General features: G+C 36.1%; 1 protein-coding gene across 2 annotated transcripts in view; it reads right to left on the bottom strand.

Moving 5' to 3' along the window:
* ADAMTS17 (ADAM metallopeptidase with thrombospondin type 1 motif 17) overlaps positions 1-25,683 on the bottom strand; it is a 489,795-nt gene that overhangs the window by 359,180 nt on the left and 104,932 nt on the right. For both annotated transcript variants that reach the window (XM_072616993.1, XM_072616988.1), the window contains exons 5-6: positions 11,378-11,461; positions 7,206-7,363 (exon numbers count right to left, since the gene is read on the bottom strand). In XM_072616993.1, coding sequence (XP_072473094.1) covers positions 7,206-7,363; positions 11,378-11,461 — 242 coding nt within the window. The remainder of the gene's footprint in view (positions 1-7,205; positions 7,364-11,377; positions 11,462-25,683) is intronic.

Raw genomic sequence — 25,683 nt, 5'->3', positions numbered from 1 at the left:
TCTGTAAAAAGCAGATAATAACAGCACTCACTTGCTCCCAATATAGCTGTGATTATCAAATGAGATTTCATATACATGTATATATACGCACACACATATATACACACATATGTGTGCATGTATACATATACATATATCACACATTTATGTATTTCAGACATACACACAAATATGTATACATATATATCACTTAGCAACTTTTGACTTATGTAATTTTTATTTATGTTATTATTATTATATTTAAATCACATTAATTAAATCTTGTATTTACATTTATTAGATTATTAATATATTAATCACATATAATAAATAAAAACATAATAAAATATATTAATCATGTTAATTAAAACAATATTTTTTGTTGTTGCTTTTCTTGTTTTCCTACTACTGCTAGACGATTGTCCTCCTTTTTCAATCCTGTCCTACTGCTACAGAGCGTCAGGGTGACTTCCTGCAGCAATCACCTTGTCAGCTCTCTTGAAGCTGCCCCCTTCTTTTAACTCCCAACAAAACTACCCTCATTCAAAGCCATTATTTCCTGGATTACAATAGCTTCCTTTCCTGCATCCAATTTCTTCTTCTTCAAAACTATCCTCCCCATTATTGCCAAATTGATATCCCTAGAGCATGAGTGAGAGGGTAGGTGCATATCAGTGGAGTTGAGACTGATGAACTGGAAAGCAAACGTAATTAAGGCAGAGGTTCTTAATCCCTACCTTACTTACAAAGCTTCAGTAGCTCCCTATTGCTTTTAAGATAAAGCTTATCTATTTGGCTTTTACAATCCTACGTCTGGTTCCCAGCTGATCACACATTACTCCCACACACACGCATTCAACATCCCAGTCAAAGTCGGCTACAGTGTTTGGTATTCCTCTTACACTTCATTGTCTTCTAAGAATTTTGTGGTTTTACACAGCCTGTGTTTTCCATCACACACACACACACACACACACACACACACACACACACACACACACACACCTCTCCCAATGTCTAGAATGCTCTCACTCCTCAACTCTGGCCTCTTAGAATGTCTAGCATCCTTTAAAGTTCAGCTCAAATGCTACTTCCTTCAAGAGTCCCTACTCAGATGTGGGTAACCTGCAGCCTCAAGGCCACATGGGACCTTCTAGGTCCTTGGGTGCAGCCTTTTGACTGAGTTCAAGTTTTACAGAACAAATCCTTTTATTAAGGAGATTTGTTTTGGGAAGTTTGGAGTCAGTCAAAGGGTCACATTAGAGGACATAGAGGGTCATATGTGGCCTTGAGGCTACAGGTTCCCCAACCCTGCTCTACTTGCTGTCTCATTTGTGAGTATTCCCCAACCTAAAGTCTTTCTATTAATTTTGCAAGTATATTGCATTTATTTATATCCTCCAGTAGAATATTAGCTCCTTAAGCTAGGGACCATCTTGATTTCATCTTTGTATCCTGTTATCTAGCACAGTGCCAGGTACATACTGTTATACATTGCTTAACAGCCTATTAAGAGTGATGAAAGTTTGAGTTGCTTTTCCCAGTGGCAAAGTATAAAGTCAGATGCCAAAGGAATAAAACTCTAACAATTAAATATCACATATCAGTATGATGAGAAGGAAATTCGGGTTTTTTTGGAAGAATGTTCTTCTTAGCATCATCCATGTAAGAGACGTATTCTATCTATATAGTTTTAAGGTTAGTCAAGTTATTACATAATGATACTTCCATATTTTGGAGCAGCAACAAAGACAAGTAGTGGAAAAAAATTACTAAATACCAGCTACTGCCAATACTGTTGAAATCCAAAATAAAGACAGGAAGCAGAAAAGAGATGGCACTAGAAGTGGAAGTGAAGTAGGAGTAGCAAGATCTTTTAATATTGAGGAGATCTTAATGACAACCATCTGCAAAGGAGAACAGATGAAGAGGAAAGAGGTTGTGTTTGGGACCTAGAGCCAGGAAGGAAGAAAGAAGGGGAAGGAAGGAGCCCTAATAAGTGGAAAACAAGAACTGAAACAGTTATAATTTCTTAATACTTTTGTTTCATTTCAACTAGAAGTGCTTTTCAAACACTCTTAAGAGTTAAAATGTCAAAAAACCAAAAAATTAAAAATCACCTGATATTTGCTAACGACAGAATTGGCACAAAAATCCATTCCAGGACTAGAGTTTATTTAAGGGTTTATTATATTACATCAGCTACAGTACCAAAAGCTGCTTTCATCCTGAAAACAGATAACTAAACTATTAGAAAGTGGCAAGATGCCATCCTGGAGAAAATCTGTCCCAAGGAGACTGACTGACTAATGAATAAAGCACTACAGTATTTTTGCTTCTCGCATTCTACAGTTCCATGATAAAGGAAATCTGGTGGTCTGAAATATGTAATTCAACACTCCAGTACATTATGGAGTACATTATCATGCCTCAGCAAAGAGATGGGATTATCTCTTTCCTCAAAGAAAGCAAGTAGTTGTACTCAAATAAGAAATGAGAATTATTTTATTAGTTTGGCCTGAGACCTCTTCTGCTATGGCTAAATATAGTCTCAAAAGAAATAATTGTCAGGAACGATATTCTTTTTCTTAATCTATTAAAGTAGGGTGGTATTAATTATTTTTTGTCCGCAGAAAATGGGACACAAAATTTTCTTCCTGTAAGATTTGTTATTATTCAGTCATCTCAGACACTTTATGACTCCATTCAGCATTTTCTTGCAAAGATACTAGGGTTATTTGCCATTTCCTTCTCCAGCTCATTTTACAGATGAGAAAACTGAGGCAAATAAGGTTAAGTGACTTGCCCAGGGCCACACAGCTATTAAGTGCCTGAGTCCAGTCTTCCTGAGTCCAGGCCCTGGTACTCTTTCCACTGTTACCACCTAGTTGCCCTCCAGGGTTACTTACCCTCAGAAAAACCATCTTTTGATTCTAAAAAATCATTGTTCATTTCATATGTGAAACTAAAACGTTGGGAAATTTACCAAATAACCAGTTTTCCCATTCTGCATTCATTCACACAGGCAGCTGGAAGCAGTCTCTGTCTCTGCACCAATTTTTGGAAACCTGATAGAACTAGCCATGGTCCTCAATAGATCTATGCTGGGCACCCACTACTCACAAAGCTGTGATGATGAGAATGATCTTTATCATCATCACAATAGCTCTAAGATTTGCCAAGTACTTTTATATATCATCTCAACTGAGAAAGTATAAATCAATGCTGCCTTAAAGAACCAAATAAAAATACACATATGAGTGTGTGTGTGTTTGTGTGTAATTTACTGAGTAGCATCCGCAGTTAAAGAAGGAGCTGAAGGAGAGAAGGGAACAAATGGATGTATACAGAGCTACATGGCAGGACTGTCTTCTTTTTCACTATCCTCACAAGAATTTGCCCCAGTATTTCTATTGCATTGTCATTGACACTGACTAGAAATGGAGGGGTTGGTGAGAAAATGCCTGTTTCCTAATGTGTGTGGAAAGGTTGTTGATCACCTAATAAGTAGAGAACAGGATGGAGAGAGGAACAGAGAAAGGTCCTGACTCTCCTTTACAGTTGCAGCCCTCCCCGCTGCAACATTCCCAAGGAACCCAGTCCCTGCAGGGGCGGTTCTAGTCTACACAGCTGTAACTTGTGCAAGCCCAGCTCCTGCTTTTCCTGGCTCGCCTGCTTTGACTGGACATGATGTCATTTTCATATCCTCTGTTGCTGGTCCATCTGTCAAGGCTGGTGAGTATCCAGGATTATAGAGTCAACCTCAGGATTATATAGTTGGCTAGTAATAGGATTCAGGACCCTCAAGGCAAGAATTCACTCTAAACACTGTGTCTTTTGTGGAGCATACAACTAGATATTCGGGTAACATAAGATTACCCTGGAAAAATTCAATCACTTTTTAAAGAACAAGAATATTCTCATAACCAATTTTTTCACAAAATGATATCTTCATGCCTATCATCATCATTACCAGCTAAACAATTATCTTTTTGCCTATGTGGGACCCCCAACAGTTATATTCACATCACTGAATCCTACCACGTTTACAATGTTACCACAGCTAGCATTTATATGGCATTATAAGGTTTTTCAAGCACTTTACCAATATCTTATTTTATCCTCAAAACAACCAGGGTCAGATATGAGGCACATTGTTCCCCATCCCTGATAGACCATTATTTTGGAATCATTGAGACCTGAGTTCAAATCTGCCTTAGACACTATCTGTGTGACCTTGGGCAAGTCACTTAGTTTCTGCTTGCCTTCAGTCTCCTCATCTGTAAAATGGGGAAAATAATTAGCACCTACATCTCAGGATTGCTATGTGGACGAAATGAGATAAGAACTGGGAAGCATTTAGCAGTGTCCGGCCCATGGTAAGGGCTATACAAGTGTTACATATTATTATCCCAATTTTACAGATGGGAAACCTTAAATTTTAAATTAAGTGACTTGGTGGGATGCTGAAGTTAGTAAATATCTAAGGCTGGATTTAAATTCCTGACAGCAGATCCAGTACTCTTTTCACTGTACCACATCACTGACTTTCACGTGATGCTTGGCAAAGATTCATAGGTGGTGCTGTATGTACATGTACTTTTCTCCTCCCTCTCTCCAAAAAAGGTTCATTTTTTAAAAAATCTTAATTTATATAACTAATGCTTATTCCTGGCACAAAGTAAGCAATTAATAAATGTTTGCTGGATGAATGAAATCAAAGAAGAAAGACTGATACATAAGGAGACTCAAGATAGACTAGATAGAAATTAATAATGTTCCCAATAGCATTAAAACGTAGTCACCATAAAGGTGTAGAAACAGTCCACCCTTTCCCTTACAGCTGAAGAAATGCTGCCTCTTCCAGACCTTGGAATTCCCCCTTTTTACCATAAAGAATCCTTTAGTCTCTTTAATGAATACCGACACAAAGCACCACAGTGTTCTAAAATTACCTTACCCCATATGCTTCAATTAGAAGGAGGCATTTTTAGACAAAATATTACCAACGTGTTAAGGAAACTATTAAAAAAAACCCAAACCAATGCCTGAAGATGATTTCATGTCTGATGATGACTCCTGAACAGGGCTGAGCTTTGTTAGCTCTTGTTCTGGTGACAGTGCTTCCTAAATATTCCCAACAAGTCCATTCACAACAATTTTGTCAACTCAACAGAGAAAGGGAATGTTACTAAGAAGAAAATAGTATAAGATAGGGTTATAAGGTAATGAGATTGCTTTAAAACAAATATATCAAAATATATAAAATCCAAAGAAATATTATCGAAGTAGATATCTTGGGAGCCTATATATTTATTCCAGAGACATGACTGTTGCCCAATATATATTTTTTGAAATCTGATTCTTGAAAGTGTATTCAGTCACGATTTGACACACAAGAAAAGTCATCTTCTTACAAGTCACTCTATTTTTATCAAAAATTATAGTGCCCAACTTTATCCCTCATCTTTTTCATCATTGGTTCTTCATTCCTTTTTGTTTTCAAAAGTGAAACAAAACCTCAAAAGAATGACAATTCATTAATAGAAAGGAAGATTTACAAAATGAAGCAAAATATAAAATCTGAGGGGGAAGACTGTTTGTTACTGAATAGAGGACTGAATGAGAGCTTCCCTCCCTGGGCTGGGAGGGTGAAGTGGCATTGGAGTTGGGTAATGGGGAAGAATGGAGAACCTTCTAGCCACCAAGAACAGTGTGAACTAGGGCCAAGAGTCAGGAGGGTAGTATTTGTGTTTCCAAGCACAAAGAGGAGGCTGATTTGGCAGCAGAATGGCTAAAAGCGAACAATGTTGGGTAAGGCTAGAAAGAGCAAAATGCAAAAGACCTTGAAGGGCCTCTGAACTTTCAGGTTGCAAGGTGAAGATTATATATAATATATATATATATGTATGTATGTATGTATATAAACATGCACATACATATATACAGTCAATGTGTAGGAAATACATATATGTTTATTTAAATGATTTAACAATAATGTATATAAGTAAATATATACATAATATGTATGTATGTATATTATACTTCATATAAATATATTAATATACCTACATATATGTACACAACATAGATATATATTTACATATAATGCTCAAATATTTTATATTTTAATTTAATATATTTTGGTTTGATATTTTTTGATATATTTTGATTTAATACCTTGTATATTATACATTGCGTTTTATATATATTTCACAATTCCAAACAATTAAATCTATTATTGCTTCTATAATCTTGAGACCTAAGGCTACATTTTTAGTTTATGTTGTCCTGTCTTTATGTTCCCCTACTTTCAACGTCTCCTTTATAAATTCAACACAATTGCAGAAACATCAATCATGTGCCTACTTGGTTTACAACACTGTGGTAGCAAACCAGGAGAAAAAAAAGATGTGCTTGATTTGAAAAAGAATATTCCACAACTAAAAGTTACTCCATGAGATCCAGAGGGTTTTATTTTTTTAGTATTATCTATCATTTAAAAATATTTAGACTTAGTTTAGTCAAGTAGATAAATTCAATTAGGAAGAAAAACATTTGCATACTTTGTAAACTGAATGCTTTCAAGCAGCAATGAAGTGAATCTCTCATAGACATTACTGCTAATTATTGCTAATGATTTTAGGTTTTGAAAATAAAGGAGAAAAGGAGATGCATAAACTACATCAACAGAGCTTAAATCAATTTTCAAAAGACAATCTTTGCTTTCCATATTCTACAACTAAAGAATCTCTCAAATTAAGGAAAGTATGGTCCAATTCTGTGACCCAGACACATGATGAGCTCAGTTAGTCAGTTTCTTCATTCTAAGAGTATACATAGTGGTTGAAATGTTGATCTATTGTCATCTATTTAAATAACAATAACTTAAATTTAAATAGCATTTCAAGAAAACACACAGAGAAGGTATATACCTGGACATACTTTAAATCAGATAGTTCTGACATATCTCTGCAAGATCTGTATTACCAAATACCCCTATGATAAATATCATATGTACAATTGTAAATATGTGTTGGTACATCTATTATGCCTATATCAAATGACAAATAGATTCAAATTTGCTCCAAATCCTTACCAAGCCTTTGAACTGCAACTATTCTTTGAAAACTACAAAAACTCTCAAATACACAAAATTAAATATTTTAAAATGTGCACAAGAAGTTTACTTCTCTTTCATATCAACTAAATAAAATCTATACTACCTAGTAACAAAAACAGCAGCATCCACTGGGGGGGTGTCATCCTTTCCACCAGGAACCTGGTTATTACCAAGATACTTTGCTCCTCCGTATTCCTCATTTTGCCAGTGACAGAAACTCTCCAAGGATCTTTCTCCATGGTGTCCAATGGACAACTTAGCCTGAGGGGAAAAAAGAGGGGGATAATTAAATAAGAAAATAGCTAGGCAAATCAGAGTTCATTCAATTCATTTAGAGAGACAGTGTAATGTAATGGAGTGTCAAATTTACAAGCTAACACTCCAGAATGCAGCCAGGAACCAGATTAAAATATGATTGGGAAATGTTTAAGAAAATAAATTAAAATCTAATATACATAGATGAAACTAATTTGTGGGTTTCTGAGGCAATATATGATCACAATGACCTGTTTTTATTTGACACCACTGATGTAGCAGATAGAGACCTGCCCTTGGGAGCCAGAAACACTTAGCTTCAACTCTGTTCTGTAACAAATACAGGCTATGGAACTCTGGGCAAATCACTCAATCCCTAAGTGTTCTACGCAACTCTAAGATTATAAATTGCAGAGAAGGTGCTGATTTGAATTAGTATAGGAAATTTCCTCATCTAAGAATTTCTTATACTCCATGTCTGCCCCCAAAAATCAGCTTCAGACTCTACCCCAAAGTTCATTAACTTGTACATTACTGTAAAAATCATAACAATATAGCCAGTTGTTGGAATGCTTTTACTTAACCTCTTATCCACAAATAAAGACCCCACACCTTAAACCTAAATTGAATGAATTTTAAAGAAGGTACCAAAGAAATGTTCAACAGCCACATTTCTAAGATGGGAAATGAAAATTCTATTGCTTAAGAATATCTTTCCTTCCCCAAAAGAGAAAACAATGTGGTGCCAAACACAATTCAATTTATATGACATCTGTGCCTGCTTCTTTGTATTAATAATGTCATATTCCTTCTTAATTTGCTCACTCTAATGTCCATAAAATAGTTAAATATTAAAATCAAGCAGAACTCAGATATTTTCTCAATACAAGGAAACTGTAACATTGAGATACCACAGGGAGGAACTTGAAAGATGGATAAGGAAGGAAAGAAGAGGGAAAGCTAAGCTATTCAATAATATTCTGAATGGAGAATCTGGTAGAGGAATAAGGAACACCTCCACTTTTTTTCTCTTCAGGACACATAATAGTCCCTTTGAGACCAGGAGTATAGGATTAAACAGACCTACCCTTTCATTCTCTTAAATATTTTGTTGTTTAGATGGATTCATGATCTCACTAGTGTCAATACATCCTCCTCTGACACAGATCACAGTATATATATACCTTTTGATGCTGGTTGATTCTCACTTTCCATAAATCTCCTAAAGAGTATCTACCTAATGTGATGAAGACCTCCCTCTGGTTTTTTATGATTTTGAGGATGTTAGAGTAGAATACTTGGTTTGCTCATATGTTAACCTTGACTTGTGATACAACTAGCTTACAACTTTCTCTAGTCATAGACACTATTAGGTGAGGACTTTAAATATTACTTTTTTGTGCGAAAGTTATTGTTGGTGACTAAACACCAATATACAAAAACCCACCCTATATTCTTCATTTTCCTTTGGGTTACCTTTAATTTAAATTCTCGAGACTGTGCTGTTCCACAATTTACAACTATGTAGCATCATGAAAACACTATTGTTAAAAAGATGGATGTTTGCTAGATTGAATTTAGAATCAATGAAAGTACTGTGTAATTTTCCGAATGAGATCCAGGTCAATCTCCTTTTATTCAATTCTGGACTCACCTAATTTTCTATCTTCAGCACCTATCTGATTTTAATATACTAACAGATAAACATGATCAAAAAATCCATCCAAACACTATCATTTGAGCAAGATGCATTTTTCATCTACTTTGGGGTTTTTTAATGGATGGTGATATTAATCTGTTAAATTGCCATGTTTCTCACTGAGGAGACCTAGATTCAATGCCATCTTCAGAGCTGATGTTTTCATTTTGTCCATTCCAATTTTTTGGAATAAGCATCTTGTTTAAACATTCAGATTGAAGTTGTTGTATTCATAGCCAGTAACTTTTCATTTTATCTTTTATTTTAATTTTGTATTAATTTTGATACTTTCTCTTAACTTTTGAATGATATGACCTGCATAAATACCTCTTTTGAATCAGTTATTTCTCTCCATTTGACATAATAAACCTCACTCCTTGACACAAACTACATCATCTTGACTTCCCTTATTGAAGAAATTATTCATGATGTACAGCAGTGTTCAAGATGTAAAGTTTCTGAATGGCTCATGTACCACTGACTTCTTTCATTTCTGAATCCCAAATCATAATTTCTGACATAGTTTTTCAACACATTTCCCCTGTGCCAACCTTCACAATGAAGTCACCATATATCAAAATGACAATTTGGAGGTTATTGTCATGTTCTTAATAGGATTTTTCTACTCTTCATCCTCTGAAATTAAGCTGTTGGCACATAAACTGTAGTTATCCCTTTGATTAGCTGTTTGCTTATGCTTGTCCTGGACACTACAAGCTAAGATGATCAATTACCCATAAAATTCTCTTTCTCATCACCTAATGAAATCAGCTCAGGCAATGTCTTCATTTGCTTCTTTGAGAAGAACCTGTGAGAATTTCAAACTTTATCCATTCACCTGCTTCCTCCAGTTGAAGTCACAGGATCATAGGATTTAAAGCTAAAAGGAACCTCAGATGCCATCTTGTTAAACTAGTTCATTTTACAGATGAGAAAGTTCAAGTCCATAGGACCCACCTAAGTTCACACAGGTAGCAAAACAAAACCATTCATCTTTAAACAAAGATCACAGACATTCAAAGTTGGAAGGTGTTTCAGAGGTCATCTAAATAAGTACATCAAATGTTACCTGACCCAGAATTGTGTCTACAACATATCTGATAAGTGGTCATATCATAGAATCTTAATATTGGAAGAGATCTCAAAGTTCATCTCATCAAAGCCATAGCTAACTGAAGTCTCATTTTAAACTACCAATGTCAGAATCTTTGACGTAAAATTCTACAGTTGAATTAGTAGACAGAATGATAGGAGAGCTAGAGTATCACATTATTTTTCAAGTATAGCGGCATGTCCTAGTTTACAAAAAAAAAAAAAATAGGCCTAGAGACCACTGCAAAAATTTCCTAACTTGTCTTGCATTTTCTCCCCCAACTCATAACCAACCTGTATACTACAGTATACTTAATCTGATGACATATAAGGTTAGTAGGGGAAGTTGGATGACACAGTGGATGGGGTGCTAGGTCAGGAGTCAGAAATACCTGAATTTAAATTTGTCCTCAGACACTACTAGCTGTGTGACCCCAGGCAAGTCACTTAACTTCTGTCTGTCTCAGTTTCCTTATCTGTGAAATGTGGATAATAATTGCACCTGCCTCCCAGGATTGTTGGGAAGATCAAACGAGGTAATAAATATAAAACACTTGTACCTGGCATATAGCAAGCACTGTATAAATGTTAGCTATTAGTATTTGTAGAGAATCTAATAAATGATTATTTTAACTACCATATTCTTTTTGTTCTTACAATCCACATTTTTCTATGCATCAAAAAATTATAGGTTCACAGATTTAAAACTGGAATAGGCCTTAGAGGCCATTGAGACCAGTCCCTCATTTACAGATGAAGAAACCAGGGTTCAAAGAGATGACATAAATTGCCTAGGGTCACACAGCTCTTAAGTAACTGAAGCAGGATATGAACTCACAACTCCCTAACTCAAGGGCGGGATGGTCATGGGTAAGCTATACAGAATTGAGATCTATTTTATATATATATTTCTTTTTTGTGGTTTCGTGAGTCACCATGGTCAAAAAGGTCATCCCCTAGTAACCAGTGTTTGGTTTATGCTATTCAACTAAGCTAGCTACGCCTCAAGCAATAGAAATAAGCTACTGCCAGTCCAGCTTGGTAGGCCCTGCTAGACTTGAACTTTACAAGTAGCTTTTGAGAACTAAGGGTCACCTCTAAGCCAACATGAGACATCAGTGCAGGGTTTCCCTGAAGGGGTCTTCTTAAATACCTGACACCACACATACAAGTTATTTTTCAAAAGTTATTAGTATTCTGTAATATCCAAAGTGTCTGTGAAAACTTACAGGACGATTTCGGAGAAGTACAAGCTTGGTGACTTGAACATTAACTTTAATGCCCAGGCTGTGGTGTTGAAACATGTTGTATACCTGTTAACAAATAACAAAATATTATTTTGGATGTAATGTCAAACAAGAATTGAATCAATGAATCTGAGAAAGTGAGATAAAAATTTAATGCCCACAATTACACGTATAAATCTAAAAAAGGGTTCAAATGCAGTCATCTAAATTCATAAACTGTATGATGTTAAGAAAATAAGAGATCATTTTGCTAAAAATTTAATTATCAGCCTATCTTAGATTTTCAGATTACATGGAGCCACTATCTTTGATAAACTTTAAGGTATTTAAATATTTTTTTAAAAGCCAAGGAATAACATGAAGTTAACAGAAAAAGATGAGAACTGGACTTGATTTCAGTTAAATTCTAGCTAAATTAACAACAACCCAAGATGGTTATTCAGTCCTGTATAGTAAGACATTTAAAACAATTATTAATGTTTCTCCTTATATGGAGATATTTTTAAAAAGAATGTCTACTAGATTATGAGCTCTTCTGAGGCAAGAGCAGTATTTTATTTATATTTTTTCATCTTCCTAGGTACCAAAGTGCTGTATACATAGTAGACATGCCAAATTGAGCCAATCTACCTGGCAATGGCATCCAGTGAGGGCACTAGTTGGGCAAACATTCGTTAACATATTTTGCGCTTTCCCAATACTTACAATTCTTAACAACCCCTCACCAGTCTAAATAACTTTTGTGACCAATGTTTCTAAAGAAAAAAAAACATTTCCATTACTGAAGATATAGAAACCTAAACTAGTACATTAAAAAAAAATTCAAGGTTCAAACCAGATAGGAATGCAAATAACCTAAGATCAAATCCATTTTTAGTTTCCATTTCTTTTTTAAATAAGTTAGAGAACAATATAGAAAATGTATCTGAAGATGGAATGAAGAGAGGGAAAGAAATGGATTTTATGGCCACATCACTCCCTTACTACTCAACAATGGTACCATATATTAACTCTGGGGTCAAACATTGACTCCTTTGATGGCACTGAGAGTCCTTTACAAGCTGACTCCAATCTGCCTTACCAGTTTTATTTCACATTATTCAACCTCCCATATGCCATCCAGTTTAATCAAAATGGCATCTGTGCTGTTCTACATACAGGACCCTCCACCTCCCATCTCATTCTCGTTGTATTCTCGTTGGCTGTCCCCCTTGTCTAGACTGTAGTACTTCCTCATCCATGCCTCTTAGAATCCCTAGCACTGCATACTATACCAGAGCTTTGCTCAACCCTTTAGGTAGTAGTGCACCCCCCAACAACATATATATTTTAATATATCTTTTATGTGTATATATACATGCACACATATATTTATACTTGCATACAGATAAATATACACACATGTTGTATCTCTTAATAGAAAGTAAGCTCCTTGAGGGCAAAGACTTTTTTAATTTTTTTCTCTACGTTCCCAATAGACTAGACTGGTGGCTGGCACATGGCCAGTTTAGAAATACATACTCGTTGACTGATTAATTTGATAGGAAAAGGAAGGAAGAGAAAGAAAAGAAGGAAGAAGGCTAAGGATAGACCTTTGGAAGAGACCTCTGGCTGTGGGGTAGAAGTAAAAAGAGGAGTCAGCAGAGGAGAGAGAAAAAATCAGTTATTGAAGTAGGAGAGGAGCCAGGGGTGTGTAGTGTTAAGAAGCCAAAGGAGAATTTCCAGACAGAGGAAATGGTCAGCAGTGTCTGATACTGCAGGGAGGTCAAACAGAATGAAGGCAGAGTACTATATTTTACTGTATTTAGTTATTAACAGGTGGAGTAGAATGCTAGGGACTGAAGTCAGATTAGAGAGGCTTAAGGTTAAGGTGATAAAAATTGCCTAGAAATTCCAAATTGATGTGTTTTATTTTCTAGGCAGTCTAAAAAAGAATAAAATGCAAGTCGGATTTCCTTGCCAGCAATGGACGACATTAGAAATTTCTCCATTTGCTGCCAAGATCACAGTGCTGATATGGCACAGAGCAAATATTATACTGGAAATTTAAACAGGGTCAAATCAGGTGATAGGCAGGTTAAGCCAATTAGCAATGCTACATAAATGTTAGAAGGCCCAAGTGGATTCAGCATTATAATGTTTATCTTCGTGATAAAACTGGCAATAGCACTTCATGACTCTCTTAAAAATGTTTAAAAACTCTAAATAAGAGAATGAATCTTGCTCTCATTTAGGATTCCTGCACACATGGAGAAATAGGACACACTGAATTTACTTGAAAAAAGTTTGGCATTATTTTTCAAAATTTCCTTTCATTCAGAAAGAAATGACATTTATTTTTGACACCAGGCAAATCATAGGCTAAATATGAGTTCATTTCTTAATTACCAACCTCTCAAAATAGGGGAAAATATGAACAATACGTAACTTGCTCTCATTTCTATAATTTAAGAAACACAAATGGCCATAATTCATATTTCTTAAGAAATTCACCATTAGGATAATTTCAATTTCAGAAGCGTTTATTAAGCCTCTACTACTGGGGATGCATTCGGACAGATTCTGGGGAAGATACATTTAAATAAAAATGTGATTGATCCCCTGCCTTCATGAATCTTACATTCTAGTAGAAAGATGAGATAAATGGAGATGACAAGACAATGCATGAGAACAACACTAGATCAGCGCAGAAGTAGGAAGCTGTTACTTACAGAGGGATCAAGGAAATTTTAAATAAATGGTAACATTCAAATTGAGCTTTAAATTCTTGGTAGAAGTTCAATGGATGAAGAAAGGTAGGGAAAAATACTTCAAGTATAGAAAGATAGTGCAAACAAATGTACAAAGATAGAAAATTACAGGGTGTGTAACAGTCCAGTTTGGCTGCAGCATACAGTTATGGAAAGGAATATCATGAAGGAAGACAGGAAAGGTTGGCTAGTGCTAGATTTATGGTGGGTTAGAAGGGACACAAAAGACATCATGAACATAAAACCAAGAAGGTTTGATAAATGGCTGGATAGAAGACCTGAGGAAGAGAGAAGAGTCTTAAGATAGCCCCAAAGTTTGGAACATGGAAGACTAGAAGACCAGCCAAAGGAAATATTAGATGGCACCTATTTCTGAGCATTACAGAAATAAGGAGAAACAGGTTTGGGGAAAACATAATGTCCAAACAATGCTGATGGAAGATCCAATTTAGATGTGTACTGTAAGTATTTGGACATGTGAGTCTGCATCTCAGAAGAGTCAAAGCTGGATATTGATATTTCAGAGCTGTCTGCATAGATATACAGCTGAGAGAATGAATGAGATTATTGAGAGAGAATGAAGATAGAAAGAGGGTCAAAGACAGAATGGGGAAGTCCCAACATAAGGAGTTGACAAGTAGAGCTAGTAAAAAAGACAAAGAAAAGAACGACTACACAGATGGGAGGGGAACCAAAAAAGCAGTTTTCTTAAAGCTAAGCGAGGAGAAAGAATCCAGCTGGATAGAGTAGTCAAATGTATCAACTGCTGCAAAAAAGGAAAGGAAGATGAACATTGCGGAAAAAGCTACTGAAGGGGCGGAGCCAAGATGGCAGAGTAACAGCACAGCCTTTCCAGAGCTCTGCCTCCAAGTCCAGCTAAATACCTGTAAAAAATGGCTCTAAACAAATTCTGGAGCTGCAGAATACACAGAATGACGGAGTAAAGCAAATCTCCAGCACAAGACAAGCCTGGAAGGTTGCCTGGAAGTGTCTATGGTGCCCGGTGGGGAGGGCATAGTCCAACGTGGGCGGCGCCAGCATAGATAGGCCCTGAGCAGGCCCTGGGGAGACTGAATCTCTCACACTTGTAGCAGTTTCCAGACTTCAGGACCCCAAAACACAGAGGACAAATTGGAAGGTCAGTGGCAAAAGCCTGTGGGACCAGCGAAGGAGAATGGAGTGGTCCAGTCCCAGCCCAGGGTGGCAGAGGGGGGAGGGGGCGGAGGAACCTACAGCAGCCACAGCAGCATCAGTGGCAGAGACAGCAACTGTTTCTGGAGCTCTAGACCCACAGATTGTGGGGGGATACAGCGGCTAACACTACACCCCCCACTCCCACTGGAAATAGAGAACTATCTTGATGAAGAGCTCAAAAGTCAAGTAAATGGCTGGGGACATGAGCAAAAACTGGAAAAAGAATCAAATATAGAATCTTACTTTGGTGACAAGGAAGACCAAAGCATGCAAACACAAGACAACAAAGTCAAAGCTCCTCCATCAAAAGCCTCTAAGCAAAATATGAATTGGTCTCAGCACATGCAAGAGCTCAAAAATGGTTTTGAAAATCAAATAAGAGAAGCAGAGCAAAAATTGGGAAGAGAAATGAGAGGGATGCAAGAAAATCATGAAAAACGAGTCAACTGCTTGTTAGAGGAGACCCAAAAGAATATTGAAATCACTTTAAAAAATAGACTAACTCAAATGGCAAAGAGATCCAAAAAGTCAATGAGGAGAAGAATGCCCTAAAAAGCAGAACTGGACAGATGAAAAAGGAGATCCAAAAGCTCACTGAAAAAAATAATTCCTTAAAGATTAGAATGGAGCAGATGGAAACTAATGACTTTATGAAAAATCAAGAAATTATAAAACAAAACCAAAGGAATAAAAAATAGCAGACAATGTGAAATATCTCATTGGAAAAACAACTGACCTGGAAAATAGATCCAGGAGAGACAATTTAAAAATTATAGGACTACCTGAAAGCCATGATCAAAAAAAGAGCCTAGACATCATCTTTCATGAAATTATCAAGGAAAACTGCCCTGATATTCTAGAACTAGAGGATAAAATAAATATTGAAAGAATCCATCAATCACCTCCTGAAAAAGATTCAAAAAGAAAAACTCTCAGGAATATTGTAGCCAAATTCCAGAGATCTCAGGTCAAGGAGAAAATATTGCAAGCCACTAGAAAGAAACAATTCAAGTATTGTGGAAATACAATCAAGATAACACAAGAATGGGACAAATTATCTCTCATAAAAGAGGCAAGGAAAAAGCTTTTTCAATGGAGGGGAAAAGGGGGAAGGTGAGAGGGAAAAAGTGAAGCTTACTCTCATCACATGTGGTTTAACGGAGGGAATAACATGCACACTCAATTTGGTTTGAAAATCTATCTTACGCTATAGGAAAGTAGGGGAGAAGGGGAGAAGTGGGGTGTGGCAGGATATTAGAAGGGAGGGCAAATGGGAGGAAGGGATAATTAGAAGTAAACACTTTTTGGGAGGGACAAGGTCAAAAGAGAGAATAGAATAAATGGGGGGCAGGATAGGATGGAGGGAAGTATAGTTAGTCTTTCACAGCATGACTATTATGGAAGTCTTTTGCGTAACTCCACATGTATAACCTATATTGAATTCCTTGCCTTCTCTGTGGGGATAGGTAGGGAGGGAAGAAGGGAGAGAAATTGGAACTCAAAGTTTTAGGAAGGAATGCTGAGAATCATTTTTGCATGCAAGTGGGAAATAAGAAATACAGGTAATGGGGTATAGAAATCTATCTTGCCCTAAAACAAAAGAGAGGAGCTGGGGATAAGGGAAGGGAAGGGTGTAATAGAAGAGAGGGCAGATTGGGGGAACGAGTAATCAGAATGCACGATGTCTTAGGGTGGAGGGAGGAGAGAGATAGGGGGGAAATTTGGAACTCAAATCTTGTGGAAACTAAAAACAAATTAATTTTTCAAAAAAGCTACTGAATTTAATCACCAGTACCACGTATTATTAAGCAGCTACTGTTAGCAATCACTGTTGAATTATATGAATATTAAAGATTCAAAGGTACATTTAAAAAAATAGCCTTTACCTTTTCAGAGTTTGCGTGCTAATGGGTAGGGTAGGGGGGAGGGATATAACATACACTGAAAATGTAGATTGAGATTCTAAGAGGAAGAGGATAGACATTCCAGGCATAGGGGATAGCCTGTGCTAAGACACAGCCTCAAATAGGTCAGTGTGGCTAGAATGTAGAGGTCAGGAAGAAGAGTGATGTGAAATATATCTGGAAAGGTAAGCTGGGGCCAAACTATAAAGAACTGTAAATGTCCACACGACTTGGAGTTTATATTATCTCCTAGAAGCAATTCAGTGTTGAGATCTTTGATGAATATTTCTAGGCAGCACAGTAAATAGAGCCCCAGACTTGGAGTCAGCAATACCTGAGTCCCAACCCAGCTTCAAACACTAGCTATGTGACCCTGGGCAACCCAATTTGCCTCAGTTTCTTCATTTGTAAAATGATCTGGAGAAAGAAACGGCAAACCACTCCAGCAACTCTGTCAAGACAACCCCAAATGGGCTCATGAAAAATAGGATATGACAGAAATGAGTGAACAACACCTTAAAGAAAGTGGTGGGAAGAAGTCAAATTTCAAGATAAAGAAATAAAGTAGAAGCACAGAGTGTAGCAAATTTCTCAGGAAGTTTCAGAAAGAGGAGAGAGATTAGATACTAAATGGATAGGATAAAAGCATCATAGGAAAATGACTTACTTAGAATTGTGAAAAGATGAACTCATTTGAAGGAAAGACACAGTGGGGATGGGGAGACTGAAGATGTATGAAAGTGATGAAAGACAGCTGCAGCAAAGTCCTGAAAGAGGTAGGAGAAAGGATCATGAGCACAGAGAGGATTTGGCTGTGAAGAATAATGTTGCCTCTTCTGTGACTGTCAAGAAGAGACAAAGTAGACGGGGGGAGAGAATAGGTAATGATGCTGACAAGTTTTGAGAAATGGGGGCAATAAATTGAGGAAACTCAAGTCTGAACAACCTCAGATTTCTTAACGAATGACAACATCTCACAGCTGGAAGGACACTGAGAGACGAATTCACCTTCTTTAGGAGCAAGAAACCATTTGACATTGTGCCCAGTTTTTACTTAAAGACTTCTAGACTGTAAGAGGTAGTAGGTATTCCACAGTGACAGGTAACTGACTATTCTCTCAAGACAACCCATTCCACTTCTGGATAGCCCTCATTGTGAGGAAGTTTTGTCCTTAAATCAGGTCCATGCATGCCTTTGCAGCTTTCACTTTAATCCTATCCTTGGGGGAGAAGTTAAAAAAGTCTAACGCTTCTTTCACATAACAACCATTCCTACTAAGTCTTCTCTTTTTCCAGGCTCAACAACCCTAGTTCCTACAGTCATCCTGGTTATCCTTCTATTCATACTCTCCAGATAACCTGTGAGGGAACATATGATCTGCCTCCAGAGAAATAATTGGTATAATTTGAATATTTTTCACTTTCTTTCTTTCCTTCTTGTTTGTGGCTGAGTCTTCTTGTACAAAATGACTAATATGGAAATACTTTACATAAGTGTACACACATAACCTATATATCAGATTGCTTACTGTATCATGGAGGAGGTAGGAGAGGGATAGAATCTGAAACTTAAAACTTTTTTAAAGTTAATTTATTTACTTTTAGTTTTCAACATTCACTTCCATAAGTTTTAAATTTCCTCCCTTCCCTTTCCTACCCCCTCCCCAAGATGGCATGCAATTTGATAAGGCTGTATCTATACATTCCTATTAAACAGATTTTCACATTAGTCATGTTGTATAGAAGAATTAGAGTGAATGGGAGGAACTATGAGAAGGAAATCCAAAACAAAACAAAATAGTCTGCTTCATTCTGCATTTGGAGTCCATCTAGTTCTTTATCTGCATGTGGAGAGCATTTTCCATCATGAGTTTTGGAACTGTTTTAGGTCCTTGCACTCTGAGAAGGGCTAAGTCTATCAAAATCAGTCCTCGCACACCGTGACTGTTATCGTGTACAATGTTCCCCAGGTTCTGCTCATTTCACTCAGCATCAGTTCATCTAAGTCTTTCCAGATTTTTCTGAAGTCCAGCTGGAACTCAAAACTTTTAAAAAATGTTAAAAATTGTTTTGACATGTAATTGGGAAAATATTTTTCTAAAAACAAGACTATCATGTGCCTAGTCTTAGACACTATTCTTCTTTGAATAAAGCTCAAGTTTACATTTTCTTTCTTGGTTGCCCATCACACTGTTCTTTTGATTGTAGCATCACAGATGATTTAGAGCTTGAAGGAACATTTTTCAGAAGAAAAAACTAAGTGATTAAGTGACTTGCCCAAGGACATATATAGTAAACAGTAGAGCCAGAATTTAAACACAGGTCCTCTGGGTTCAACATTTTTTTTTTCACTAAATGATGGTTTATATAACATCTACATTTAACTAAAACTCTCATATCTAATTTCAATAACATGCTATCTGGGTGTACCTCCCCCATTCTGTACTTCTGAATTTGATTTTTGGAACCTGAGTATAAGGTTTCTCCTTCATTACCATTAGACATCACCTTATCGGAAATTGGGTCCAGTTTTCTACAATCAAGATCTTTTTCATTCATTTCACTGTGATACTGTTAGTTATCCTTCCCTACTTTGTGTCATCTGCAAAGAGGATAAATATGTCATTTGTTCCTTTATCCAAGTCATTAATAAAAATGTTAAACAGCACAGGACCAAGCACAGGTTCCTGGGGCAGTTCACAAGAGACTTCATTCCAAGTTAGATCATGAGCTTCTTGAAGACAGAAACCATCTTTTGCCTTTCTTTGTATCCCCAGCATTTAACAGTGCCTGGTACATGGCAGGCACTTAATAAATTCTTACCGATTGATCAATATTGACATCAAACTATTAATGATTGTTCTTTCTATTCAATCAGTTAGCAAGCCACTTAATTTATACTTCACTTTAGCCTAAATCATTGTACCTTGTCCATAAGAATAGTATGAGAGACTTGGCCAAATGTCTGGATAAAAGATAAGCCAGCTACATTTATATCCTTCTCCTCAACTAGTCGATTAATTTTGCCAAAAAAGGAAGTAAGAGTAGTCTGGCATGACCTGTTTTTGATGAAGCTATATTGATTCTTTGTGATCCCTTTTCTAGTTGACTAGACCACTCCTTTACTAATAACGCTTTCCAAATTTTGCCAGAAAGTCAGTCTTACTGCCCTATATTCTGAAGAGTCTTCTCTATTTCCTTTTTTTGAAAACTGGGATATTATTTGCCTTTCTCTAGCCCAGGTGACCCCTCCAATTCTTTACAATCCTTATGAATGTAGTTTTGGGATGCCACCAGGAGCATGAAGAAAGGGCAAACATTTAGACCACTCACTGTAGGAGATGGCATTTGGAATCAGGCTTATATTTCAAAATTTTAACTTTTATTAGGCTAAAAGTTTTTGAAGATAAAAACGTGTGATCCTAAGAGTAAGATCCTGTGACTTATGCAGGTTTCTATGCTGTAACATAAACACTTTATTTCCATAACCACAGACTCAAAAAAACAACAACTAACCTGTTTAATGTCTAAAACATCAAAACACAAAAATAGGTACCTTTTTTAATTCAAGGAAATAGAGTATTTCTATTATTAAATAAAGCTATTATTAAATATTTCTACTATTAAATAAAGCTATTGCCCAAGTAAAGCTATTGTCCAATGCCATTTTCATGATCAACACAAAAGAAGAATAACAAACTAGCATAAATGGGCCTAAAGTCTCAAAAATTGAAAATATATAGCAGCAAGGTAGTTTCTGCTTATCTCTAAATTTCATTTTAATTTAGAGATTGTCCCTCAGAATTGTATTTGGTACCAGAACTACATTCCATTATTTTTTTTGTGTGTCACACTGTTTCTCCTGGAGCAAATCTACCCAAGGAAGGTGTTAGAATAAACTATAAAAAGCTTTATGTTATAGAGTTCTATAGTAATTTTGTAGATAGACATGTCGCCACATCACCCAGTTGGAGAGGCTGATGGCCAAGATAACATACATCAAAGCCTTCAACTGGCTTACGGGTTAAAGTTTTATTTTTTGTCACCCAAAATGGTTCTTGCCCTTTAATGTAAGCCAACTCTCTGTTGGATTCCAAGCTGTATGGGCATCTGAGCCAGGCATCTGCCAGTAGGCATGAGCTTTTAAGTTAAAAGTTAAACAGAGTATATGAGAGAAATTTTTTGACTCAGAGTATCCTATGTATGCATTGCTGCCACATCCATGTAGCCATGCTATCTATTCAAAAAAGAAATTGGACAACAGCCATTAGAAGAAGCAGGAAAAATATTTAATAAAATAAATCAAATTTAATTTAAAAATCTTTTTTTAAAAATCCTATTTCCATGGGAATTTGGAATTAGGAAAGAGCTTTGAAGCCCTGTTTTCTACATGACACAAAAGATCAAAAAATAGTCAGTACTCAAGTAAAGCAAGAAGATAGATAACACCTAACTGCCATCAATGAATTCAAGTAACTTAGCCTAGATGAGTAATATCAGTGTTGAAAGTCCTGTCAGATATGACTGCTGAATGACAAAGGAAAATTACTACAAGATTGGAGAATGTCAAATATTATCACAATTTAAAAAAAAGAAAAACTAGAGGCCAGTGAGCTAGATGGGGAGAAATTCTAGGAGAGATCATTAAAAAGATCGTTGTTGAACATTTAATAAAGGGAAGTGTTATCTGCAAAGGGTCAGTGTAGCTTTATTAAAAGAGGTCATTCCAAACAAACTTCAGCACAGGACTGCTAAATTAGTAGATGAGGAGAATGCTATACATATAACTTGCCCATATGTTAGCAAAGTTTCTGACAGAGTATCTCGTACTACCTTAGCAGAAAAGATGAAGAGAGGTGCGTTAGTCAATAACAACTGATTTGATGGCTAAACTAAAAGAATGATTATTGTTGATTCAATGGTAGAAGCCCTTCAGGGCAATGCCTCAGGAACCTGTGTTCAGCACTGTGCTGTTTAATGTTTTTCTCAATGACATGGATAAGACATATATGAAATGCTCCTCAAATTTACAGGTGACAAATAGCTAACAATGAGAGAGCCAGGCTTCAGAAAGGTTTCAACAGGCTAGATTACAAGGGTGGGGAACCTGCAGCCTCAAGGCCACATGTGGCCTCATGAGGTTTGTTCTGTGAAGTTTGGATTCAGTCAGAGAGCTGCACTTGAGGACCTGGAGGGCCACATGTAGCCTTAAGGCCACAGGTCCCCCAACTCTGCACTAGAACATTTGAGCAGAAGCCAATAAGATGAAATTCAATACAGGTAAATGCAAAGTCATGTACAAAAAATTCAACAAGTATTATATCACTTTGTTAGACAGCAATTATTCCAGAAAAGATCTGGGAAGGGGGGTGTAGGGTGAATTCTAATGGACTGAAAGTTCAAAGAAGTCAGTGATGGGACACGGCAGCCAAAAAAGTTAACACAGTCTTGGGAGGTACTAAGAGGTTCACACCTTCAAGGAACAGAGAAGTGAGTATCCCACTGTACTACGCTCTTGTCAGACCTCACACTGTGTTCAGTTCTAGTCAACACACTTTAAAACAGATATTGACACTCTGGGAGGGGAGGAGAAGGATACTGGGAGAAATTTAGGAGATTTAAAACAAAAGATATAAAATGTCTTTTGAAAAAAACCGACTAACTGGAGAGGGCAGAGGAGAGTGATTAGCAGGGGAAAGAGCTTTTAATCCACCATGCATGTATTGGTTGAAAGAACTTGGCATGTTTGTCCTGGAAAAAAGATGACTTGAATGTGGGGGAAAGAAAATAAGTGCTCTCTTCAAGTGTCTAATGAGTTATCACATAACTTAGATTCGATTTTTCTTTTCACCACAACGGATAGAAGTTACAAAGATGCAAAGATTAGGCTTGATTTCAGAAAACAATTTTCTGAAAACAATTAGAGACATCCACAACTAATGTTTCTAGAGGTGGTGGGTTCCCCCTCACTCCTTAAGCAGAGGCTAGATAATCATTTGGAAGGTATATTATAAGATATTCTTTTTGTGTATGGATTGGACAAGACAATAGCTTAGGTCACTTCCACCTTTCAAATTCTGTGAGAAAAACTTGGGGGAAAATCTGGATATTTCACATATACAGCATAGAATTATAGATTTAGAACTTAAAAAGAAGTAAATTAATTTAACCCCCTGTTTTTACTGATGATCAAACTGAGTTCCAAAGAAGTGAGATTACTTGTTTCAAGTCAGGCAGTTGCTTTTTTTGTCTATTCTTTCATTATTTTTACAAGCATTTCATCTCTTTCTACCACTCATTTCCTCCACTGAAAATTAAAAAACAACAAAAAAAACGTTTAAAAATAAAAAAAAGTTAAGAAAAATTAAAAAACAAAAAGGTATGGTCACACAAAATAAACCCCAACATTGGCACATTGAAAAAAATACACATCTCATTTTGTATTTTAAATCACTCATCATAGATGAGATTTAACTTAGGTCCTCTAACTACAAATTTCCTGGTACCTTTAAATTTCTTTATCTATCATAGGTAAGAGTTAGACCTCATGATTTCTGATATGGGTTTAATATCCAAGATATATAAACAATTTATATATGTGTGCTTATAACAACTTATTTATATACATAAATGTGAATGTATACATGTATATACACACGTATGTATAGGCAGCTAGGTGGTGCAGTGGATAGAGTGTCCAGATGAGAATCAGGAAAATTCATTTTCCTGAGTTCAAATTTGACATTTACTATCTGTGTGACCCTCCAAGCAAATCATTTAAGTCTGTTTGCTTCAGTTCCTTATCTTATAAAATGAGCTGGAGAAGGAAATGCCAAAAAATTCCAAATTTCTTTGTCAAGAAAACCCCAAATGGGTCACAAAAAACTGGTTGTGACTAAACAAAGACTGAACATGTGTGTACATATACATATGTATGTACATATGTACATGTATATGCATATGCATGTATGTATAAAGACAAATAATCATTTCCCAAAAGATAAATGGTCGAAGTTCATATTAATCAATACATCCCTTTTGTATGTATTGGTTGAAGGAACTTGGCACGTTTGTCCTGGAAAAAAGATGACTCTCTAAAAAATGTTATTTGTCATTAGGGATGGCTCTCTGGGAGGGGTAGAGGAAAGGATACATGGGATAATATGGTGACACAAGAAACAGAAAATATTTTTCAAAAAAATATTTCAAAAAATAAAGAATGGGCTTGAATAGGAAAGGAAAGAAGGTGAGAAACATAGTTTAAATGTATACATGATTACGTATAGCTATTTTACATATTTTCATTACTATAAATGAGATAATATTTCTAAAGGGCTTATCATCAGTGCCTGGCACATAGTAGACATTTAACAAATGCTTGTTCCCTCCCGCCTTCTCTTACGTTTATATAGTGCTTTCAGGTTTACATGATCTCATCTGATCCTCTAAACAATCCCGAATGGTAGTGCCAGAAATATTGTTCCTAGTTCAGAAATGAGAAACCTTATAAGGTAATGCTATGAGTATAATTATTCTTATTTTACACATGAGAAAGTTGAAGTGGCTCATGCATGTTCACACTGCTAATTAGTGTGGGAGGTAGACTTCATACAAAAGTAACTTCTGACTCCTGGTCCAGTACGTTTTCTACAATATCAGTAGTTCTCAAAATGTGGCCCAAAGATCCCCTGGGTATTCCCGCGACCCTTTAAAGTGGTCTGCAAAGTAAAAAAAAAATCATATTAATACTGAGATATTTTCCAATTATAATACTCATCCCTTTTCCACCTACGTATCTTTATGATACCAGATTTTCTTCATGTACTTCGACCAAAATAATATAGCGCAATAGACTGAATCCAAGAGCATATATGAGAATCCAGCTGTCTTCTATTAAGCCAGACATTAAAGAGATTTGTAAAAATATGTAAAACAATACTGTTGTTCTCATTAATGTTTTCTGTTTTGGAAAATATAGTCATTTTTTCATTAAAGTACATGTAATAGGTTTATTATTGTTATTTTATATCAATCAAAAGTAAATGTTTAAAAATTTATGTTTAAAATTTTAGTACAGTAGATATAAAAATATAGCCCACAAAACAAAAGCTCTTTGGGATCCTCAATAATTTTTAAGAGTTTAAAAGTGTTCTGGGATCAAAAAAAAATTTGAGAATTGCTGTTTTCTCTATATACCATGCAGCTCTCACATGGTGATTGAAGAGGGAGGAAATATTGCTGGCAAGTTTGAGTAGGAGCAATGAAAAATTTTATAGAACTGAAGATTTTTCTAATGTCTCCACAGTATTACCTTGACTGATGAATTGTTGCAGTCCTGCGATGTGATAAGCTCCCCAGGGAAAGATACATGATTTCTCAGTTGACACATTTCATCTAGTGTTCCATGCTAAGCACATGTGAAAGACTATATTATCCAACA

Source organism: Notamacropus eugenii, chromosome 1 (genome assembly GCF_028372415.1).
Source record: "Notamacropus eugenii isolate mMacEug1 chromosome 1, mMacEug1.pri_v2, whole genome shotgun sequence".
In the NCBI taxonomy this organism is placed as follows: Eukaryota; Metazoa; Chordata; class Mammalia; order Diprotodontia; family Macropodidae; genus Notamacropus; species Notamacropus eugenii.
This window is presented reverse-complemented; position numbering and strand designations above follow the sequence as displayed.